This window comes from Triturus cristatus, chromosome 11 (assembly GCF_964204655.1).
Source record: "Triturus cristatus chromosome 11, aTriCri1.1, whole genome shotgun sequence".
Taxonomy (NCBI): domain Eukaryota; kingdom Metazoa; phylum Chordata; class Amphibia; order Caudata; family Salamandridae; genus Triturus; species Triturus cristatus.
The window spans coordinates 57,969,923-57,990,220 of NC_140594.1; the positions used below are offsets into that span (position 1 = coordinate 57,969,923).

General features: G+C 48.6%; 2 protein-coding genes across 2 annotated transcripts in view; one reads left to right on the forward strand and one right to left on the reverse strand.

Moving 5' to 3' along the window:
* Positions 1-12,384, reverse strand: part of TXNRD2 (thioredoxin reductase 2) — a 683,633-nt gene extending 671,249 nt beyond the window's left edge. The window contains exon 1 of the mRNA XM_085634274.1: positions 12,228-12,384. Within this exon, the coding sequence (XP_085490400.1) occupies positions 12,228-12,318 (91 nt within the window). The 5' untranslated portion in view covers positions 12,319-12,384. The remainder of the gene's footprint in view (positions 1-12,227) is intronic.
* Positions 12,385-12,409: 25 nt separating this feature from the next.
* The window catches only part of LOC146783226 (catechol O-methyltransferase-like), a 265,986-nt gene continuing 258,097 nt past the window's right edge, over positions 12,410-20,298 (forward strand). The window contains exon 1 of the mRNA XM_085634279.1: positions 12,410-12,428. The gene's annotated coding sequence lies outside the window, so the exon portion shown is untranslated. The remainder of the gene's footprint in view (positions 12,429-20,298) is intronic.

Genomic DNA, 20,298 nt, shown 5'->3' on the forward strand with positions numbered 1-20,298 from the left:
ATTACTCTGTGAGAAAACAACACACAATTCATAACATGTTTTGTTGCACAGTAAAATAACGTTTATACAACAACCTGGATTGGCTGCGAGAAAGGGCAGGCATGCCGTTCCCTTGATCATTAAAGAGCTGATGGCTAAGTAAAGAAACTGATTTTCAAAGACAGCTTTAACAGCATTTAAAGATTATAAGCATGCATTCGTTCAGGTAGAACATACAGTCTGAGGAACATGGGTGAGAGATTGTTCTAGTAATGAAAACATTTAATTTCAGCACAGACAGCGAAATTACATTTTCAGCCTGCTCACTTACTTAAATTCAACAATTAATTTTAAGACTGACTCAAAACCAGACTCACATCAGTAGTTCACATAGGATATTTCGTCTAATTGTTTGCAAATGAACAGATAACGGTCTTCGCCAAATTGAGATAGGTTTGAAGTGATACAAGAAACCCCCGAATTATTTGCTGATCGATGGGTCATTTGGCTGTTTTAGCTTTTCTATTAGCAATTTATTTTATCAAGTTTCACTTCACACAACTGACAAAATTTGAACAACTGAATTCATGATGAAAACATAACAGTTCTTAAATTAAAATGTATACTCAAAACATATTTGGATGTGGAATCACTAAGTTATTGTTTGACCAAAAACCACAAAATCGGTACGAAATCTCTGGAAACTTAAATGTGATGCTTGAGAAAAGGATAGTCATTTAGTATGATTGAAATCGCAAATTATTACAGTAATTAATTTTCTTTAGTGGGAAGCACCAGAACAGAAGTGTAAACTGGTTATTTATCACAAACTGACACCCACACAATAATGAGGCATCATTGTTACTTTCATCTCCGCGCCTACACAGGTAAAAGACCAGGTAGCCCAATCATCTAGACCACAGCTTTACTGTGATTTACTAAAGTACACCAGTAGATGGCAATATAGGACAGACTGCAGATATAACTGTCAATGTATTAAAAAAATGTGTACTTTTTCTGGGGACACTGCTATCATTTAAAATGTGTTTAGTGCAACAATGTGTATTTTTAAAAGTCAAAATTACTGTAGGGAAATTAAAAATATCTACTGTCCGATGTGTTTTTCTTTTTTAGTACAGTGGCACAGTAGAGTAAGTTTAATAAAACATATAGAGAAAGAAAAACTGCAATGTGGAACAGTGTGCATTTTTGGTGACTGTGTTCTACGTTTACAATTTTTATTTTCACATACAGGGGATGATTCATTGGTAAAGCGTAGGCATAAACCATTGACCGACTTCTGTCCAGGAAACCTACCTGTATCTACTCGTGGTGCTCTCCTCTGGGGTCTGTGTTCGCTGCTCGTCTCCCTCCTGCCGCCGCCATTCCAAAGCGGCCGCCGTTAGGAGGGGGACTTCATCCCCCAGCATCCTGTGCGGCGGAAGAGGAAGCCGCCTCTAACAATCTCGCGCCTGGAGGCGCATAAAAGACCTGCTGGCGACTGGCCGAGTGGGCGACTTCTGTCCAGGAAACCTACCTGTATCTACTCGTGGTACTCTCCTCTGGGGTCTGTGTTCGCTGCTCGTCTCCCTCCTGCCGCCGCCATTCCAAAGCGGCCGCCGTTAGGAGGGGGACTTCATCCCCCAGCATCCTGTGCGGCGGAAGAGGAAGCCGCCTCTAACAATCTCGCGCCTGGAGGCGCATAAAAGACCTGCTGGCGACTGGCCGAGTGGGCGACTTCTGTCCAGGAAACCTACCTGTATCTACTCGTGGTACTCTCCTCTGGGGTCTGTGTTCGCTGCTCGTCTCCCTCCTGCCGCCGCCATTCCAAAGCGGCCGCTGTTAGGAGGGGGACTTCATCCCCCAGCATCCTGTGCGGCGGAAGAGGAAGCCGCCTCTAACAATCTCGCGCCTGGAGGCGCATAAAAGACCTGCTGGCGACTGGCCGAGTGGGCGACTTCTGTCCAGGAAACCTACCTGTATCTACTCGTGGTGCTCTCCTCTGGGGTCTGTGTTCGCTGCTCGTCTCCCTCCTGCCGCCGCCATTCCAAAGCGGCCGCCGTTAGGAGGGGGACTTCATCCCCCAGCATCCTGTGCGGCGGAAGAGGAAGCCGCCTCTAACAATCTCGCGCCTGGAGGCGCATAAAAGACCTGCTGGCGACTGGCCGAGTGGGCGACTTCTGTCCAGGAAACCTACCTGTATCTACTCGTGGTACTCTCCTCTGGGGTCTGTGTTCGCTGCTCGTCTCCCTCCTGCCGCCGCCATTCCAAAGCGGCCGCCGTTAGGAGGGGGACTTCATCCCCCAGCATCCTGTGCGGCGGAAGAGGAAGCCGCCTCTAACAATCTCGCGCCTGGAGGCGCATAAAAGACCTGCTGGCGACTGGCCGAGTGGGCGACTTCTGTCCAGGAAACCTACCTGTATCTACTCGTGGTACTCTCCTCTGGGGTCTGTGTTCGCTGCTCGTCTCCCTCCTGCCGCCGCCATTCCAAAGCGGCCGCCGTTAGGAGGGGGACTTCATCCCCCAGCATCCTGTGCGGCGGAAGAGGAAGCCGCCTCTAACAATCTCGCGCCTGGAGGCGCATAAAAGACCTGCTGGCGACTGGCCGAGTGGGCGACTTCTGTCCAGGAAACCTACCTGTATCTACTCGTGGTACTCTCCTCTGGGGTCTTTGTTCGCTGCTCGTCTCCCTCCTGCCGCCGCCATTCCAAAGCGGCCGCCGTTAGGAGGGGGACTTCATCCCCCAGCATCCTGTGCGGCGGAAGAGGAAGCCGCCTCTAACAATCTCGCGCCTGGAGGCGCATAAAAGACCTGCTGGCGACTGGCCGAGTGGGCGACTTCTGACCAGGAAACCTACCTGTATCTACTCGTGGTGCTCTCCTCTGGGGTCTGTGTTCGCTGCTCGTCTCCCTCCTGCCGCCGCCATTCCAAAGCGGCCGCCGTTAGGAGGGGGACTTCATCCCCCAGCATCCTGTGCGGCGGAAGAGGAAGCCGCCTCTAACAATCTCGCGCCTGGAGGCGCATAAAAGACCTGCTGGCGACTGGCCGAGTGGGCGACTTCTGTCCAGGAAACCTACCTGTATCTACTCGTGGTACTCTCCTCTGGGGTCTGTGTTCGCTGCTCGTCTCCCTCCTGCCGCCGCCATTCCAAAGCGGCCGCTGTTAGGAGGGGGACTTCATCCCCCAGCATCCTGTGCGGCGGAAGAGGAAGCCGCCTCTAACAATCTCGCGCCTGGAGGCGCATAAAAGACCTGCTGGCGACTGGCCGAGTGGGCGACTTCTGTCCAGGAAACCTACCTGTATCTACTCGTGGTGCTCTCCTCTGGGGTCTGTGTTCGCTGCTCGTCTCCCTCCTGCCGCCGCCATTCCAAAGCGGCCGCCGTTAGGAGGGGGACTTCATCCCCCAGCATCCTGTGCGGCGGAAGAGGAAGCCGCCTCTAACAATCTCGCGCCTGGAGGCGCATAAAAGACCTGCTGGCGACTGGCCGAGTGGGCGACTTCTGTCCAGGAAACCTACCTGTATCTACTCGTGGTACTCTCCTCTGGGGTCTGTGTTCGCTGCTCGTCTCCCTCCTGCCGCCGCCATTCCAAAGCGGCCGCCGTTAGGAGGGGGACTTCATCCCCCAGCATCCTGTGCGGCGGAAGAGGAAGCCGCCTCTAACAATCTCGCGCCTGGAGGCGCATAAAAGACCTGCTGGCGACTGGCCGAGTGGGCGACTTCTGTCCAGGAAACCTACCTGTATCTACTCGTGGTACTCTCCTCTGGGGTCTGTGTTCGCTGCTCGTCTCCCTCCTGCCGCCGCCATTCCAAAGCGGCCGCCGTTAGGAGGGGGACTTCATCCCCCAGCATCCTGTGCGGCGGAAGAGGAAGCCGCCTCTAACAATCTCGCGCCTGGAGGCGCATAAAAGACCTGCTGGCGACTGGCCGAGTGGGCGACTTCTGTCCAGGAAACCTACCTGTATCTACTCGTGGTGCTCTCCTCTGGGGTCTGTGTTCGCTGCTCGTCTCCCTCCTGCCGCCGCCATTCCAAAGCGGCCGCCGTTAGGAGGGGGACTTCATCCCCCAGCATCCTGTGCGGCGGAAGAGGAAGCCGCCTCTAACAATCTCGCGCCTGGAGGCGCATAAAAGACCTGCTGGCGACTGGCCGAGTGGGCGACTTCTGTCCAGGAAACCTACCTGTATCTACTCGTGGTGCTCTCCTCTGGGGTCTGTGTTCGCTGCTCGTCTCCCTCCTGCCGCCGCCATTCCAAAGCGGCCGCCGTTAGGAGGGGGACTTCATCCCCCAGCATCCTGTGCGGCGGAAGAGGAAGCCGCCTCTAACAATCTCGCGCCTGGAGGCGCATAAAAGACCTGCTGGCGACTGGCCGAGTGGGCGACTTCTGTCCAGGAAACCTACCTGTATCTACTCGTGGTGCTCTCCTCTGGGGTCTGTGTTCGCTGCTCGTCTCCCTCCTGCCGCCGCCATTCCAAAGCGGCCGCCGTTAGGAGGGGGACTTCATCCCCCAGCATCCTGTGCGGCGGAAGAGGAAGCCGCCTCTAACAATCTCGCGCCTGGAGGCGCATAAAAGACCTGCTGGCGACTGGCCGAGTGGGCGACTTCTGTCCAGGAAACCTACCTGTATCTACTCGTGGTGCTCTCCTCTGGGGTCTGTGTTCGCTGCTCGTCTCCCTCCTGCCGCCGCCATTCCAAAGTGGCCGCCGTTAGGAGGGAGACTTCATCCCCCAGCATCCTGTGCGGCGGAAGAGGAAGCCGCCTCTAACAATCTCGCGCCTGGAGGCGCATAAAAGACCTGCTGGCGACTGGCCGAGTGGGCGACTTCTGTCCAGGAAACCTACCTGTATCTACTCGTGGTGCTCTCCTCTGGGGTCTGTGTTCGCTGCTCGTCTCCCTCCTGCCGCCGCCATTCCAAAGCGGCCGCCGTTAGGAGGGGGACTTCATCCCCCAGCATCCTGTGCGGCGGAAGAGGAAGCCGCCTCTAACAATCTCGCGCCTGGAGGCGCATAAAAGACCTGCTGGCGACTGGCCGAGTGGGCGACTTCTGTCCAGGAAACCTACCTGTATCTACTCGTGGTGCTCTCCTCTGGGGTCTGTGTTCGCTGCTCGTCTCCCTCCTGCCGCCGCCATTCCAAAGCGGCCGCCGTTAGGAGGGGGACTTCATCCCCCAGCATCCTGTGCGGCGGAAGAGGAAGCCGCCTCTAACAATCTCGCGCCTGGAGGCGCATAAAAGACCTGCTAGGCGACCGCCTCGCGGGAACCGCGCGCGGGCCGCGCCCGGGCGAAGCCCGGGCCAAGGGCGGGCCCGTTTAAGCCCGTTAAAGACCGGGTAAGACTGGACTGGGCCACCCCATTGACATTTATATCTTGATGTGGTATTGGAGTTATTCTACCTAGACACATACAGCCCGAAATCCCTCTGGCAAATTGTCAACTGCTCAACTCAAACTGTGTGAAGGTCCCACATATTAGTACATGTCTGACAGGATGACGAGGGGTTCTAGGAGCAAAAACGCTCAGGGGGTAGCGCGTACATCTGGCCCGATTGACCAATATATAACTAGGGCAAATGAAGCCATTAATCAAGGTATATCACTCCTGGAGCGAAGAGTTTCGCAAGATCTAGCATTAGCAAGACGCTCCTCGTTAGGCCCTATGGCTTTAGCTAAGACACCTATAAGCTCAAACTCCATTAGGCCTCTCATTGAAGTCCAGGTCGAAACACACGGTGTACCTAATACGGTTGATCTGTCAGCTTCCTTAGCCCTCTCAGATATGCACTCAAGCAAAGATCTTGAGAGGACGCCTAACCTGTTTTCAAGCCCAAGACAGGAGGGGCCCAGCCCAAATCACCCAAGGGGGGCAAGGGAGGGTGCCATCCCCAAACGGAAGAAGCCCAGGGTTTCGAAAAAATGTAACTCCAAAGTTCCGAATAAAACCCTGATTATCCAGGCGTCAAGGAAAAACAAAAGTAATCCTGTCCAGAGTGCCCTATATAAAGCAGCCATAGATACAGCAGTCCCTCTTACGACTCCACCGGCCCCTAGTGATCCAAGCATTTTGGGCATGGGTTGCAAAGTTTGTGAGGCTAACAACCAACTTTTAAGTGTACTAGGTGAACTTTTTAGAGAATATGTGCAACCTATTGTACTTTCTCTTTCTAATATCGAAAAGCACCTACTCTCCATGAATTTATCTCTGAATGCACTCAAGAGCGATGGATCGGCCAAACATCAGGAGTTGCGGGCTACTCCCTCGACCTTGAGGATGGAGCGGGTAGTGGCGAGCGCTCCCTCGGTTGATTTAAATCCGCCATCAAAATCTTTGCCAGCAAAATCTTTGCCAGCTGCATCTAGGAAAGCTGGTGAACCCTCCAAACCCCCTACCTCTGGTGTAACCCTAGAAAACACGCTACCTAAATGCCCGGGGTCAGTACACCAAAATACCGTAGCAAAAACAACGGGGCCAGTTCACCAAAATAATTTACCTAAACCCATGGGGATAGTAGTTCAAAATGACAAATTCAGGGGTGAGTTTGGCCATCCTATACACTTACCTCCAGAAAGCGACCCATATGTTGTGATCATGACTGGTATTCCTGAGCTAAGGCCACACAAAGAAGAACCAACGTGGTCCTTAAAAAATAAGGTACAGCATTGGCTCAATGTTAATAGACCACTCCCTCACTCTTGTAGTAGCAGGATCCTTATGGTGCGTAGGGTTCCTTGGATAGGTAGTGAGAAGAAAAAGATCCAGGGAGATTGTATTATTGTCAACTTTGATAATTCTCGAACGGCTGATTATATCTGCCGTCGTAATACATGGCCCAAAATTGACGGAATAAAGGTGAGGAGACTCTCTTCCTTTTATCCACCTATAAATTGTTGTGACGACACTCCCGATAGGGGTACGTCTGAAGTAAGACCTTGGAACAACAGAAGGGAGAGGGAGGCTTGGCCAGGCTATGAGGGTAGAGATACAGCTCTTTCTGAAGGCTGGAGTGGTATACCACTTGCTAACAGATTCAGCTGCTTAGAAGAAGTAGACTGACCATTATTGGGTTCTGGATCTGTCCCTGAGGACAATTAATGCACTAGCCCCAACCCAGTCCAACTCGTAGACTGCTTTCTACCCAATAACTGCTTATCTCCTATCCAGCCTATATCCTCCCTTAACCCTACTCCTCAAGAAGCTCTGCAGACCCCCTCCCACTGCCTACGTCCTACCCTTGTATTAGGGTTTGGGAAGGCACCACTTGTGCCCTGCATCGAGCCTGTGAGCCATGATGTTTTTCTGCCGCGACCTGAATGCCCCAGTATTCCAAAAAAAAACACTCGTATTAAACAGGGCGATACTATAAAGATCCTAAGCTGGAATGTAGCTGGCATCCACAGGAAACTTCAACTGCCTGAGTGGAATGCCCTAGTAGAGGCACATACGATTTGCCTATTCCAAGAGACTTGGAGCCTGGAACCCGTGTATCGGGTAGGCTATATTACCCACTTTGTTCCTGCAGTACCTCCAAGAAATGGGTCAGGCCGTCCCTCGGGAGGCCTACTCACCTGGGTAAGCATTGCCTTAAATCTTCAGACTGAGTCAAAGCTAATCAATTCTCCAGATATTTTAAAAATCTCTTTGAGAGGCTCCCAAAGAGGACCCATCCTTGACTTATATAATGTATACGCCAGAGGTACCAAAAACGGCTCTTCATCCCCGACAGTATCTATCCTCGAAATGGCACTGAATGAAAATTTAGCTGGATCCCAAGTTTTGGTTGCGGGTGATTTCAACTGCACCTATGAGCCCCTTATACAGGACGACATCTATGACCCAAGTGAGGATGATGATAGATGGGGTATCCCGATTTTAACCATCCCTCCGATTAAAAAATGGTCCAAAACTGCTATTCAGCTCAATGCCCTAACGCTGGAATTCGGGCTAAGAGCAGCTAATGGCCGCACGCGTTCTGATCCTTTGGGTGCGGCCACGTTTAATAGAGTCAACCATACCTCTAGGATCGATTACATCATGCTAGATTTCATTCTCTGGAGTTTTGTTCAGGACATGGTAGTCCTGCCCACAGTTGAAAGCGATCATAACTCGCTTTCACTGTCCCTCAGGACTCCATGGCCTCACGAAAAGACCGCAAAATCCCTTAACCCAGCCCACAAAATTTCTGTATCCTCGTGTGGGAAACGCCTAAAATGGAATATGGTTGCGAAGGATGAAGCTAAATTAAATACAATCAATTCAGTACTCACAGACGCACAGTTGGAATTGGAACTGGATAGCTCAGACAAGGGTGAGCTAAATCCCGGTCGGGTTACCCCTATTTTTGAGGAGACCATCAAGTCTATTGGGAATTTATTCCTAAAAATGAATCAAGTAGGCAAAAATGCGGCAAGTGGGCTCCCTAAGGGAAAGCATGATTGGTACACACCTGCTTGTAGGCACGCCAAATCGCTTTTGATTAAGGCCGTCAAAAGCAAAACACAAGGAGATATTCAGGGAGCTAGGCTAAATTATAAGAAAACCCTGGCTAGTGCTAAAAAGGAGTGGGAAATCGAACATTGGCGCTCTCTAAAAGAGGCAAGTTTGGGGAAAGACTCAAGGCGTTTTTGGGACATAATTAGAGCCAAAAATAGACCTGACGCCGACTTCATTACATGCAATATCACCAGCCAAGCTTGGGTCAACCACTTCTCTAAATTATATGCAAGTCAATCAGGTGCTACCTCTAATGCCCTCTCCATGGACATTTCTAATGAAAAACATATAAGGGAGGTGGCACCAGCAACCCCGGATTTGCCAACAAGGAGTGATGATCTAGCAACTGGAAGGCTATGTACAGCTTTGCCATTAAACAACAGGGTGGCAGACTCCATTTTCTCGATTAAAGAAGTGGAGTATGCAATTACTACCATCAGGCCCCAAAAAGCAGCTGGCCCAGACGGCTTACCCGGGGATCTGCTGCGAGCAGATATCCCGAAATGGGGTAAATTTAATAACTGCTTGCTTAATGCTATTAGCGGGGGAGCGCCAATCCCGGCATCCTGGAAAGGGGCGGAGGTCGTCCCCATCTTTAAAAAGGGGGCCAGGGACGACCCATCAAATTACAGACCCATAAGCCTGCTAGATATATCGCAAAAGGTGGTCGGGAAGGTGTTGTTGGTCAGATTATTACAATGGATCGACGAAAACGGCATCCTCTCCGACTACCAGGCTGGCTTTAGAGCAGGCACCGGCACAATCGAGCAAGCGTTCAGATTGTTGCTTGTGTATTGGAAGGTGGTGGTCTTGGGCAAAGGCAGTCTTTACCTCGCCTTTATCGACCTGAAGACTGCCTTTGACCTAGTACCTAGGGAGGCTCTTTGGAAAGTCCTTGCTGCCATGGGGGTGCCCAACTACTTACTCCTGCTATTGGTAAGGCTGCATGTAAACACCTTTGCCCAGGTTAGGTGGGGGAGAAATGGTGAGAAAACTAACAGAATTCCGGTAGAGAGAGGGGTACGCCAGGGATGTGTTCTAGCTCCCACCCTTTTCTCTATATATATTAACGGTGTAGTAGAGCATCTATTGAAAGACCCCTCAGATGAACCATCCCTGGCGGGGGAACGTATCCCCACCCTCCTCTTCGCGGATGATACACTCTTGCTCTCCAAAACCCCAATGGGCCTCCAAAAACTCTTAAACAACTTCCAGCTCTTCTGTACAGAGCGGGGCCTGGTAATCAATAGAGACAAAACAAAGTATCTTGTGTTAAATCCCCCTAAAAAATCTATACGCCCCCCAAAATTGAATGACGAACCTCTGGGGAGGGTGGATGTGTTTGACTACTTAGGGATTCGTTTATCCCATAATATGCAGTGGGGCCCCCACTTATGCAAGATGCTGTTATCTCACAAAAGAGTTACAGGGGCTCTTGTGAAGGAGCAGCGCTCCTGTGCTATAAGACCGATAGCCCCCGTTATTGATATTTACGCAGCAAGAGGAGTTAGCTCTGCCCTTTATGGAGCCGAGCTTTGGGGCTCTTGTGATATTGGTGACTTATCAAGAGCAGAGAGGAAGTTCTTCAGGGTCATTATGTCACTTCCCCAAGGTACCCCCACGATTCCATTAATGCTCGATCTTGGTTGTCGCCCCATCGGTGATTTGGCGAAATTTCGCCCTCTATTGCTATGGGCTCGTTTGTGGCGGGTCCCGGAACTAGCCAAATATGCCAAAGGTCTCTCGGAAATCATGTCACTCCCAGGATGGCATAGGATAAAATGGTTGCGTGACATGAAAGCCCTTTTGTATAATCTGGGGCTAAATGCAGCATGGGAAAATAGATCTTCCCCTCCGAAAGCCACGCTTAAGCTCTTATATTGGAACTGGATTGCGACCCAACGGATCACGAACACGTCATTGGGGAGACTTACTGAGGACTTCCTGAATTTTAAGGATCATCCAATCCGGGAACTATATCTCGACATTATCGAGAGCCCCTTTGATAGAGCTTTGTATTTTAAGTTTAGGACCGGGACCCTCCTACTCTATAGTTTTACATCACGATGGAATTCCTTTCCTCAGACCTCTGATCTTTGTCCCTTTTGCACATCCAGACGTGAGTCTGTGGCTCACTTTTTATTTGAATGCCATGAGTACGCCCTCCCAAGGAAAAGATGGCTTAAGCAACTGTGCCGCTCCTTGGGAACTAGACACCATATTGTGGCACTCCGCATTTTAATGTCAGACGCTCGCCCATTATACGTTTGTGCCCTTGCAAAATTCTTATCTTGGGCATGGCGTATCAGAAGTAAAAGGCTCAAGGAAATTGTTTAATTCACTCTTAAACAACTATTTATGACCTGTTTTGCTCTCTATTGTAAAAATAGGTTTTTTTCTTTTTTAATGAAATTAACTTATTCCATTTTTAACTGTTATGCTTTTATGATATGTTTTTATCGAAATAAAGCCTTTGACTGACTGACTGACTGATTGACCTCGCACTGCGCCATAATTAGAAGTTTCCTTGTTTTACTGAGGGCATCAAAGTTGTACTAAATCCTTCATCAAGAAAATTATTTGAAATAATGTATTCAAAATATTGTGCTATTGAAGATGGAATATAGAAATTCTCTACTGGTCAGAATACCAAATACACCCAGTCCTTTTTACAACTGCATTACAAGCAGCAGCTAGGGAGGTCAAGATACAAAAAGTGTGATCATATCAGCCAGTCTGACTCCTGATCACAATACAATAGCTCCACACGAATACAACCATTATGCGTGCGTTAGTCTGGATTACCCTTAAAACAATTTACTCTGGCTCAGAAACTGGCCATATCAGGGGGCCGCTGCCAATATCAGAATGCAGTCACTCCTTTAAATCAATTGTTTTGTGACCCCTGGGTCAGGAACTGTATCCTCTGCCCATCAGAAATATATATTCTGATGATACCTTTAAAATAATGTATATGCCTGTTGCTTCAGTGCCAACTCATACCCCGGGGGGATAGGTCACAAAACAGTGTATTTTACATGTTATCTCTCTCTTCTAACCTCTTGCAGGTAACTTTGCCTTGTGTGACGCGCCTGGCTATACACTGAGCCTAGTCAAAGGTATGGAAAACTGCTAATCAATACAAACAGCTGTATGTGACGTATTCATTGTCATCCGGGTCTATCAGTTCAGTGTTCAAGGTGTGCAAGACGTCGGCAGTGTCCAAACATGCCAATAGGCCCAATTCCCGTCTGAAATTGACTCTGCTTCAACAGGACTCGATGGGAGACATACATTCTCCAATGTATTATTTATTTTTTAAACTCCCACTTCCTCCGAAATGTTGGCATGTAGGGAGCGTAATCTTAAAAACTGAGTTTCATTACCCATTCTTTTGCTCATTCAAGCCCTATTTGGCCTATCAATAATGAATTATTCAATACGGTTAAGATGCAAAAATACAAAGAATGGAGCTGTCGAGAGAGTTCACGTTGCCAGGGGCCCCCTTGGAAGGAGGGGCACCTGAGCCCCTGCTCACTTTGACAGTATCTCGCCTGCTAGACGCACTACAGTAGTTGTGAGGGAACCAGTGACAGGTTGCGGGGCACAGTGTGACAGGCTGCGAGGAGAGCGGCGGTGCACAGTGACAGCCTCCTGCCCCAGCGGGGGGGGGGGGGGGCACGTCTGGTCACCCCATGGATTACATGATGACGACAGTTAAGGACCTATCACACCGGCCCCAGACACACACGCTCCTCCTCGTACCTGTCGCCAGACCCCGGGGTGCCACCAGCCAAGCCCTCTTGAGGGGAGCCCCCCGCGCGGAACCCCTCAGGCACCGTAGCGCCGCCGCCATTATTACCGAGGACACCGGGCCCCGGGCAGATTCAAACTGCGAGCCCAGCGTAGGGCCAGAGCCGCGACACAGAAGACGGACGTTGCCAACGCGGCCGCCATCTTGGAGTGGTGAGTGATGGGCCGGTCTCCATGGGCAGTACCAGGAATCTGTAGGGGGAAACCACTGATGGACATTATATACTGAGAAATACGTGAGCTTACCTATTTATAAACGGATATTTATCATAGTGAGGTGCTACATTTAATTGTGTTACTTATTGCACTCAAATTAAATATGTCAAATTTGGAGGCATGAATTAATTCTATTTAGTTTTTAAATAATATTAGTTACTAATTAGTTGTTATTCGAGTAAATTGGTAAAGCTTATTTCATAGTGCACTGCGTTCTTACCTTACGGTGCAGGTTCAATAGACCAACGCACCATTGTCCTTCTATTTCCACCTTGAAATATCCGCGTGGGGTTTTCGTTTTGTTTTGACTTCTAAATCTGGCAGTCTGTTTTTTGTGTCTACTTACACGATGACAGCTCGAGGGGAGTGTGAATTGGGAAGCACTTGTCTGAATGACGTAACAAGGCAACGCTCAGTTTATTTTGCGTTTACTTGAGTTTAGGTCCGCCTTCTAAGTGACAGCCGGGAAAGATGTATTATGAAAACAAAGAATGTGTTTTTTACTGTGCGGTTTTGTGTATGCATGGGTCAGGGCCGGGCGGCTTTAGAGTTGGTGGCGCCCATTGCCACAATCTTTGTTGGCGCCACCTCCACACAACCTTTTTTCGTACCTTAAACTCATGCAGTAAACTGAGCTAATTTGATGCTTATTTGTGGGCTCAGTATATGCTTTTCTGGGCGCATTACATTTAAAATGTAGTATATACTGTATTCCCTTAAATAAGAAAGACATTTCGTCTTGAGGCACACCTCACAGGAGGGAAAGAATAGCACATTGAGTAGCAGACTCTGCTGCAAAACATTGAATGGCACACACAGTGACAGGTGCAATACCGGGGGACGCACAACCAAGGGCATGCTGCTTGGAAGAGTGAGACTTTAAAAACGAAATGCAACAACAGACTGACATTTGAAGCATTCAAGACCCAAAGAGAAAGTGTTTGAAGCCTAGGCCCGTGTGTGTCTGACCTTTTCAAAGACAATGAGCACAGATACCAAAAGGGACAATAGTTCTGAAGAAAGCTTGAGACTCAAACTTAGTTCCTCAGTTCGTAAAGATGGCAGCTCTGTTAGGCCACATTTTCTATATAAATAAAACTGTGTCAAAAATGCACGAACAGACTACACACCAGGGCAGCAGCATAAAGCTGGTAAGGATCAGACTGTACACACGAGAGCAGCTGTCTAAAGAGAGACCAGTTGACTGTACACACCAGCACAGCAGTGTAAAATTGGGCAAAAAGCAGACTGCATATATCGGGATAGCAGTGTAAAGACACAAGCAGTCTGTACACCAGGAGAGGAGTACAAAGAGAGACAGGGGAATACTGTGCAGATTAGATCAACAGTGTACAGACAGGGGCAGACAAAACACAACAGGCATGGACATAGCTTCCACTGGTGCAGCAGGTGCATTGGCACCCGTTTCCAAAGGCCTGAGGGGCCCAGTGAAACCGGATACATGCCAACATTTCGACACTACAAAGGGGATTTTTGAAGAATAAATTGGAGGACTTTATTTTCCTCCATAACGTACATAGAAATATAGATCATTTTAGATGGGAGACTGCTGAAATGAAGCCATAGATGCTAAAACAAATCTTTAATCTAGTCTTAGGAGAAAAATCGGCTCTGCCGGCATGTATGTTATAGGTTACAGTTCAAACAGCGACCAGGATCCCATTTCCTTCCCTTGGTTAGGGCCCTTGACACACTGACTACACTACTGACAGTAGAAGAGTAGTGTAAAGAGACATGAGCAGGCAGTGCTCTTCAGGGCACTACTGTAAAGTAAGGCACAATAGATCTGGACAGCAGTGAAAAAGGAGAGCGCTCTACATTGAAAAGATACAGATGCAGACTGTGCACATTAAAACATACAGGCATTAGAAGATTGTTCACAAAAGGAAACTATTGCAAAGTGACACGTAAAGCTTGTTCATATGAAAGATGGAAGCACTGTTTTCCGTCACGGTACTGTTCGTACGTTTTCTTTGACGGTCGCTCAAGTACAGACCAGTGCTGTCTCTCCTCTTTTTGTAAGCTGCTCTTGCGAGGGCCGTCTGACATCTCCTCACTCAGAGGAGATGTCTTTGAGGGCCTGTCTGGTTCCAGAAAGGATATACGCCCGCTGCACTATGGATATCATACTTCTCCATCTACAACCGTGTTAGCACCTATAATCTGTCTTTTATTTCCATGTTTTTTGGTCAGAGCACAAATAGTGCCCCTCAGGTTTGGAGCCCAGTGCAGCCGCACGGTCACACTGCACTTAAGCTGGCCCTGGTATTGTTATTTATATAAAAGATAAAGTACCCCCCTGCCTTAAATGATAAAGATATTGCAAGTCACCTCAGAGTTCCGTACCCATATAGAGGAACATGGCCAATGGCCATGTTCCTTTATAATGTTGTGAAACCCCGAGGTGACTTGCAATATCCTCATCATGTACAGCAGGGGGTTACTTTATCCCATATAATACATGGTCACACCATCACCTTTCCCACAAGCCATTTACACTCTTGGTGCATAGCTCTTTCTTATGAAAGAGAGAGCATGTTTGGAAACATGAAGAATAAAAATAGAACTCATATATAGTGATCCACCCGGCCACCATGTCTTCCCCACAACACAGATGTATTGTACCTCAACCTTCAAGGCAGGGCACGGCCGAGGGTATAAATAAAAGAGCGTAAGAACACTCGATGTCTTATGCACGCACGGAGTAGCCTGGTGTTTTGACTCCTTAGTGCTCCTGCCGGCAGCCGCTCTCCCACCACAAGCGGCACACTACACCATAGCACAAAATTAAAACATCAAAAACCTGTTTCATATTTTTTGCAAAAACATATAAGAATCAGTTCAATACAAGTCAGTTTAAAAAAAAAGAAGCCACACTAGCTTAGAATTTATAGAAACATGCAGAAAGATTCTCTATAAATCTCTAAGGAGTGTAAAAAATAAACTTTCTTTCTGCTTGTCACTGCATGATAGAAAAACAGAGCTCTGTGGCCTGACATGCCTTTCACCTCGGCTGCTGGCTTTGGCAGCAAGCATTGTGACATCTGAACTCAACTGTAATAAATTATTGCAGTTGAGTTTTGACGTCTTTTCTTTATAAACAGCCAATAGGTGCATCACAAGTCGCCTATTATAAAGGAATTAGAGATAAGTGGCTATACAGGATTTGCAGAATACCGTTTATTATATATGGTATGAAGTACATTATAAGTATATTGCAAGTCACTGAGGAGTTCCATAATCATATAAAGCAGTGACTCCCGAACTTTTGACTCCCGAGGGCCCTCATTGAGTCACTACTGGAATCCAGGGACCCCCAAGCAATTTGTACTATTTACATTTCAAACATTAAAACAGTAATTCTCAAAAAATACTCAAACAAGTGCACACCAAACAAATACTCGAATATATTTCTAAAATTAGCAAAAATCTAAACATTTTAATAGGAAGGTTGGTGCTGCATTTCGGCAACCTACTTTTCAATGTTTGGGCCGGGGCCTGACTGGAAACCCAAAGCAGCCCTTGCAAATGTTGTCAGACCAGTCCCCGTACGGTGCACACCAAGTTCAGCAAGTGAGCCTGACCACTACAAAGGGGGCTTTGGAGGGCCTTGCCCGAAGAAAATTGGGGAAGAAATGGTGCATTCTGCAACACATTTGTCTTATTATATTGAATTGTATTTGCTTTTAATGCATAGTAAATGATGACCTTACTGTGCCCAGGATATAACACTCTTTGTTGGGGCTCTTCAATGATTCCCTCACTATCACCCTCCAACAGTGCCTCTTATTTCTCCATAGGCTCTCTGTCACATGTATTTCATTTGTTTTATAGCACCTCTCATATCAGTGTAGGGTGTCAGAGAACTTTACGTCACACACATACAGGGACAATGAATCATACGTGTGTCAATCAGTGTATAGAAAAGGTTACATAAGGCAAAGGGGACTACAAGGTGTAGAATACACATGTTAAATTTGCAGAATTTTTAAAACTGTTGTATCTTTGTGTGTTTTTAACTCACTCACACGCACTCTCACCTGTGCTTGAATTGGGGCTGAAGCGCTGACAGGATCTTACAAACTAGCGGTTCTCCGCTGTTTGGGACAGCTTTCGGTCAGGGACGCCATCGCGGCTCTTGCGAGGCCACGCCCACTTCATAGGCCACGCCCACAACCCCTCACCTCAAATGTGCTGTCTACGCAAGCGCAGCGGACGAGCGCAGCGGGAGCGCCGACTGCGCGCCGAAGTCGCGCACAAGTCAAGCCCGTCTGCGCCCGTCCGCGACCAGCCGGGCCCCGGGGCCACAAACCCTGGTTCCCACCAAATACAGAGTAGGACTTATAGCGGGGCGGCCTTACGCAGCATAGGCAGGACTGCCACGCCCCAGTGTTCCCATATTTCTGATCCCACAGAGCTACCCGCTCGATGTCCAGGGTGCAAACACTCCTTCCGCAAACCCTTATTGGCTGCGACACAAAAGTACAGGATGTATGTGCTTAATTGCCGCTCCCTACCAAAACACAGCACACAGATTGCCCTGCTGCTCGAGGAGCAAAAGCCAGACGTGGTGTTAGCTTTACCCGGAGGCTATCATATCTTTAGACAGGACAGACAGGTAGGGAGAGGCGGAGGTCTGGCAATTATATTAAAGAACCATTACCGATGCCGCACTACTGCAGAAACCATCTCTGAGTGCGAGAGTGTAGCTTTTTGCATAGAGTTCAACGCAAACAGCTCCTTTTCAGGCACCCTGATCTACCGCCCCCCCGAACCTGTAAAAATATTCCACAGATCTCTTCCTGAAATTATAGCTGAAAGAACTCTTTCTTCCGCGACCTACACGATTCTAGGGGACTTGAATCTTCATTTTAACTCCTCGTCAGACCACATTGCTCAGGAACTTTTAGATGACCTAGAAGCTCTCCAACTGTCCCAGCTGGTTGCAGCTCCGACCCATGAAAGAGGTAACTTACTGGACCCCATATTCAGTAACTGCCCGGATATAATTGTTGACCAACCCATCCCTCTTCCATGGACAGACCATTTCTTGGTCTCATTCACCTGGATCTCATCTAAAACCTCCAAAGTACCTCCGCAAGCGATCACCAGGAGGAACTGGCCAAAACTCCCTCTGGAAACCTGGCTGCACAATCTGGACGCTACGCGCCCAGCACCCTGCCTAGACCCTAATAGGGCAAATGTCAACTATGAAAATTGGATCAATCACTCGTTAAACTCGATCCTTCCGCTTCATAGATCCTCCTCGAAGAGACTACAGAAATCTGCTCCCTGGTTCTCTGACTCTCTAAGACAGTTAAAGCGCCGCTGCAGGCAACGAGAGAGAGCCTGGCGTTTAGACTTCCTTCCAGACAAAAAGGTCGCTTATAAAGAGGAGATTAAAGCTTATAGAGAAGGGATCAGAGCAGCCCAGGCAACCTACTATGCTGAGAAAATTTTAGGAGCACAATCTAAACCCAAGGAAATTTTTCAAATTATAAAGCAATGTACTGGTACCAACACGGTACCCCCTCCTAAAAAAACCCAGGACCAATGCAACGAGCTTGCAGATTTCTTCTACAATAAAGTCTTAAAAATTTACTCTTCTTTTTCAATTACAGCAACATCTACGGACGTGATTAATCCTCCCCCTCATAGCTCACCCTGCCACCCTGATCGGCCTTGTCTTGATCACTTCCCTCCGCTCGACCTCGACACTTTAAGTAAAGTGGCTCGACAGGTCAAGTCAGGCTCTCCCTGTGATCTCGCCCCCCCAGAAGTACTGATGCAGGCTAGTAAAGCCACCCTGCCTGTGGTGCTAGATCTTCTGAATGCGTCAATTTCTGCCTGCTCCGTCCCCACAGTTTGGAAGCAAGCCATGATACGGGCGCTACTGAAGAAACCTAGTCTAGACCCAGATGATCATTCCAGCTAACGCCCTATCTCACTGCTTCCCTGGGCCAGTAAGGTACTAGAAAGATATATAAATACACAGTTGGTCCAGTTCCTGGAAGAGCACTCTCTACTACACACATCCCAGACAGGCTTCAGACCAAAACATGGTACGGAAACGGCCTTGTTAGCAGTCACCGAAGAAGTTAGAAGGATACTGGATCAGGGAGGATCAGTGGCAGTGATCTTCCTTGATCTAAGTGCCGCCTTCGATACGGTCAGCTATACCACCCTGCTGGACCGTCTCCATAACATCGGAGTTTCTGGTGATGCTTTAAGGTGGTTTGATTCCTTCCTGTCTGGGAGGTCGTTTCAGATCTTCGACGGTGAGATAACATCCTCCATCAAACCCCTGAGCTGCGGAGTACCACAGGGCTCCTCCCTAAGCCCGGTCCTGTTCAACGTGTACATGGGACCGCTGGCGGGCGTTGTCGAACCGTATGGCATTAAAATGGTGTCTTACGCCGACGACACCCAGCTCGTGGTCTCGCTGACAACCGGGAATGATAGGCACTCCCCAACCAATTTGTTAAAATGCTTAGAGGATGTTAAGGGATGGATGACCGCCTCCTCCCTCAAACTAAATGGAGAAAAGACGGAGCTCATGCTCCTTGGTCCAACCTCTCCGGTACCCTTCACCTCCCTGTGGCCCAGTACTCTGGGACCCCCCCCCTCCCCTAAGGAAAGTGTTAAAAGCCTGGGAGTATGGCTGGACAATAAACTGTCCTTTTCCACCCAAGCCAAAAAACTGTCCGCCTCATGCTTTGGTCTACTTAGAGTCTTGAGGAAGGTTCTCCCGCTTCTTCCCTTAGAGGCAAAAAAGGTGGCTGTACAAGGTCTCATACAGTCTCGCCTGGACTCGAACAATGCCCTATATGTGGGGGCTCCTGAGATGACCTTCCGAAAATTGCAGGTTGTGCAAAATTGTGCAGCACGTTCTCTGTTGAAAGTTCCGCGTACCCAGTCGGCTAGACCTGCTTTAAAAAGTCTCCACTGGCTGCCAGTGAGGCAGCGTGTGGCCTTTAAGGCACTGTGCCTGTCGCACCGCGCTTTTTGGAAAACTGGCCCAGCTATTAATAACGACCTTGTCACCCCCTACCACCCTAACAGGAATCTTCGGTCTTCAGAGGCGTTCCTTGCCGTCATTCCCAGAGTGAAGCGAGCCAGGTCGGGGGGCAGGCTGTTCTCTTTGAATGCCGCCAGGCTGTGGAATGCTCTCCCCCTCTCACTTCGTTCCAATCCAGATCTTTTTTCTTTTCGTAAAAACCTGAAGACACTGCTGTTCGCCAAATCCTGCGTTTCTTAGCTCCTTCATCTTTCACCTCTCTGATCAACCCAGCGCTTGGACGCCTGCGGGCAGCAAACGCGCTTAATAAATACTTTTACAATTACAATTGCAATTACAATTACAATTATCTGTACTGGTAGGCATTTTTTGAGTGCTTGGTCTGGAGAAGCACAAACTCAGGATTCAGAACATAACACAGCGGTTACCATTGACTTTAATAATTTGAATTATGTCTACCCAAACAAACCTTTTTCAGCAGCATCAGGATAATGAAAGACTGGGAAAAACATAATATACTAACTTGTTCCATGCAGTCTGCATGCAGCTCTTTGATGGCAGTTCGTAGCTCACTGTGCTAGATTACAAGTGTAACTTATGAGCTGCACAGTAACAATAGAATCTCTGTGACAAAAGTAGTAACCCACTGAGATATTCATATATATTTTTTCTTTTTAATGCATGGTACACATTCTTTGCAGCAGGCACATTAACCGTCTGTGCTACCTTAGATGAGTCAAAGTTGCCACTGGACAAAACTCCCATCTC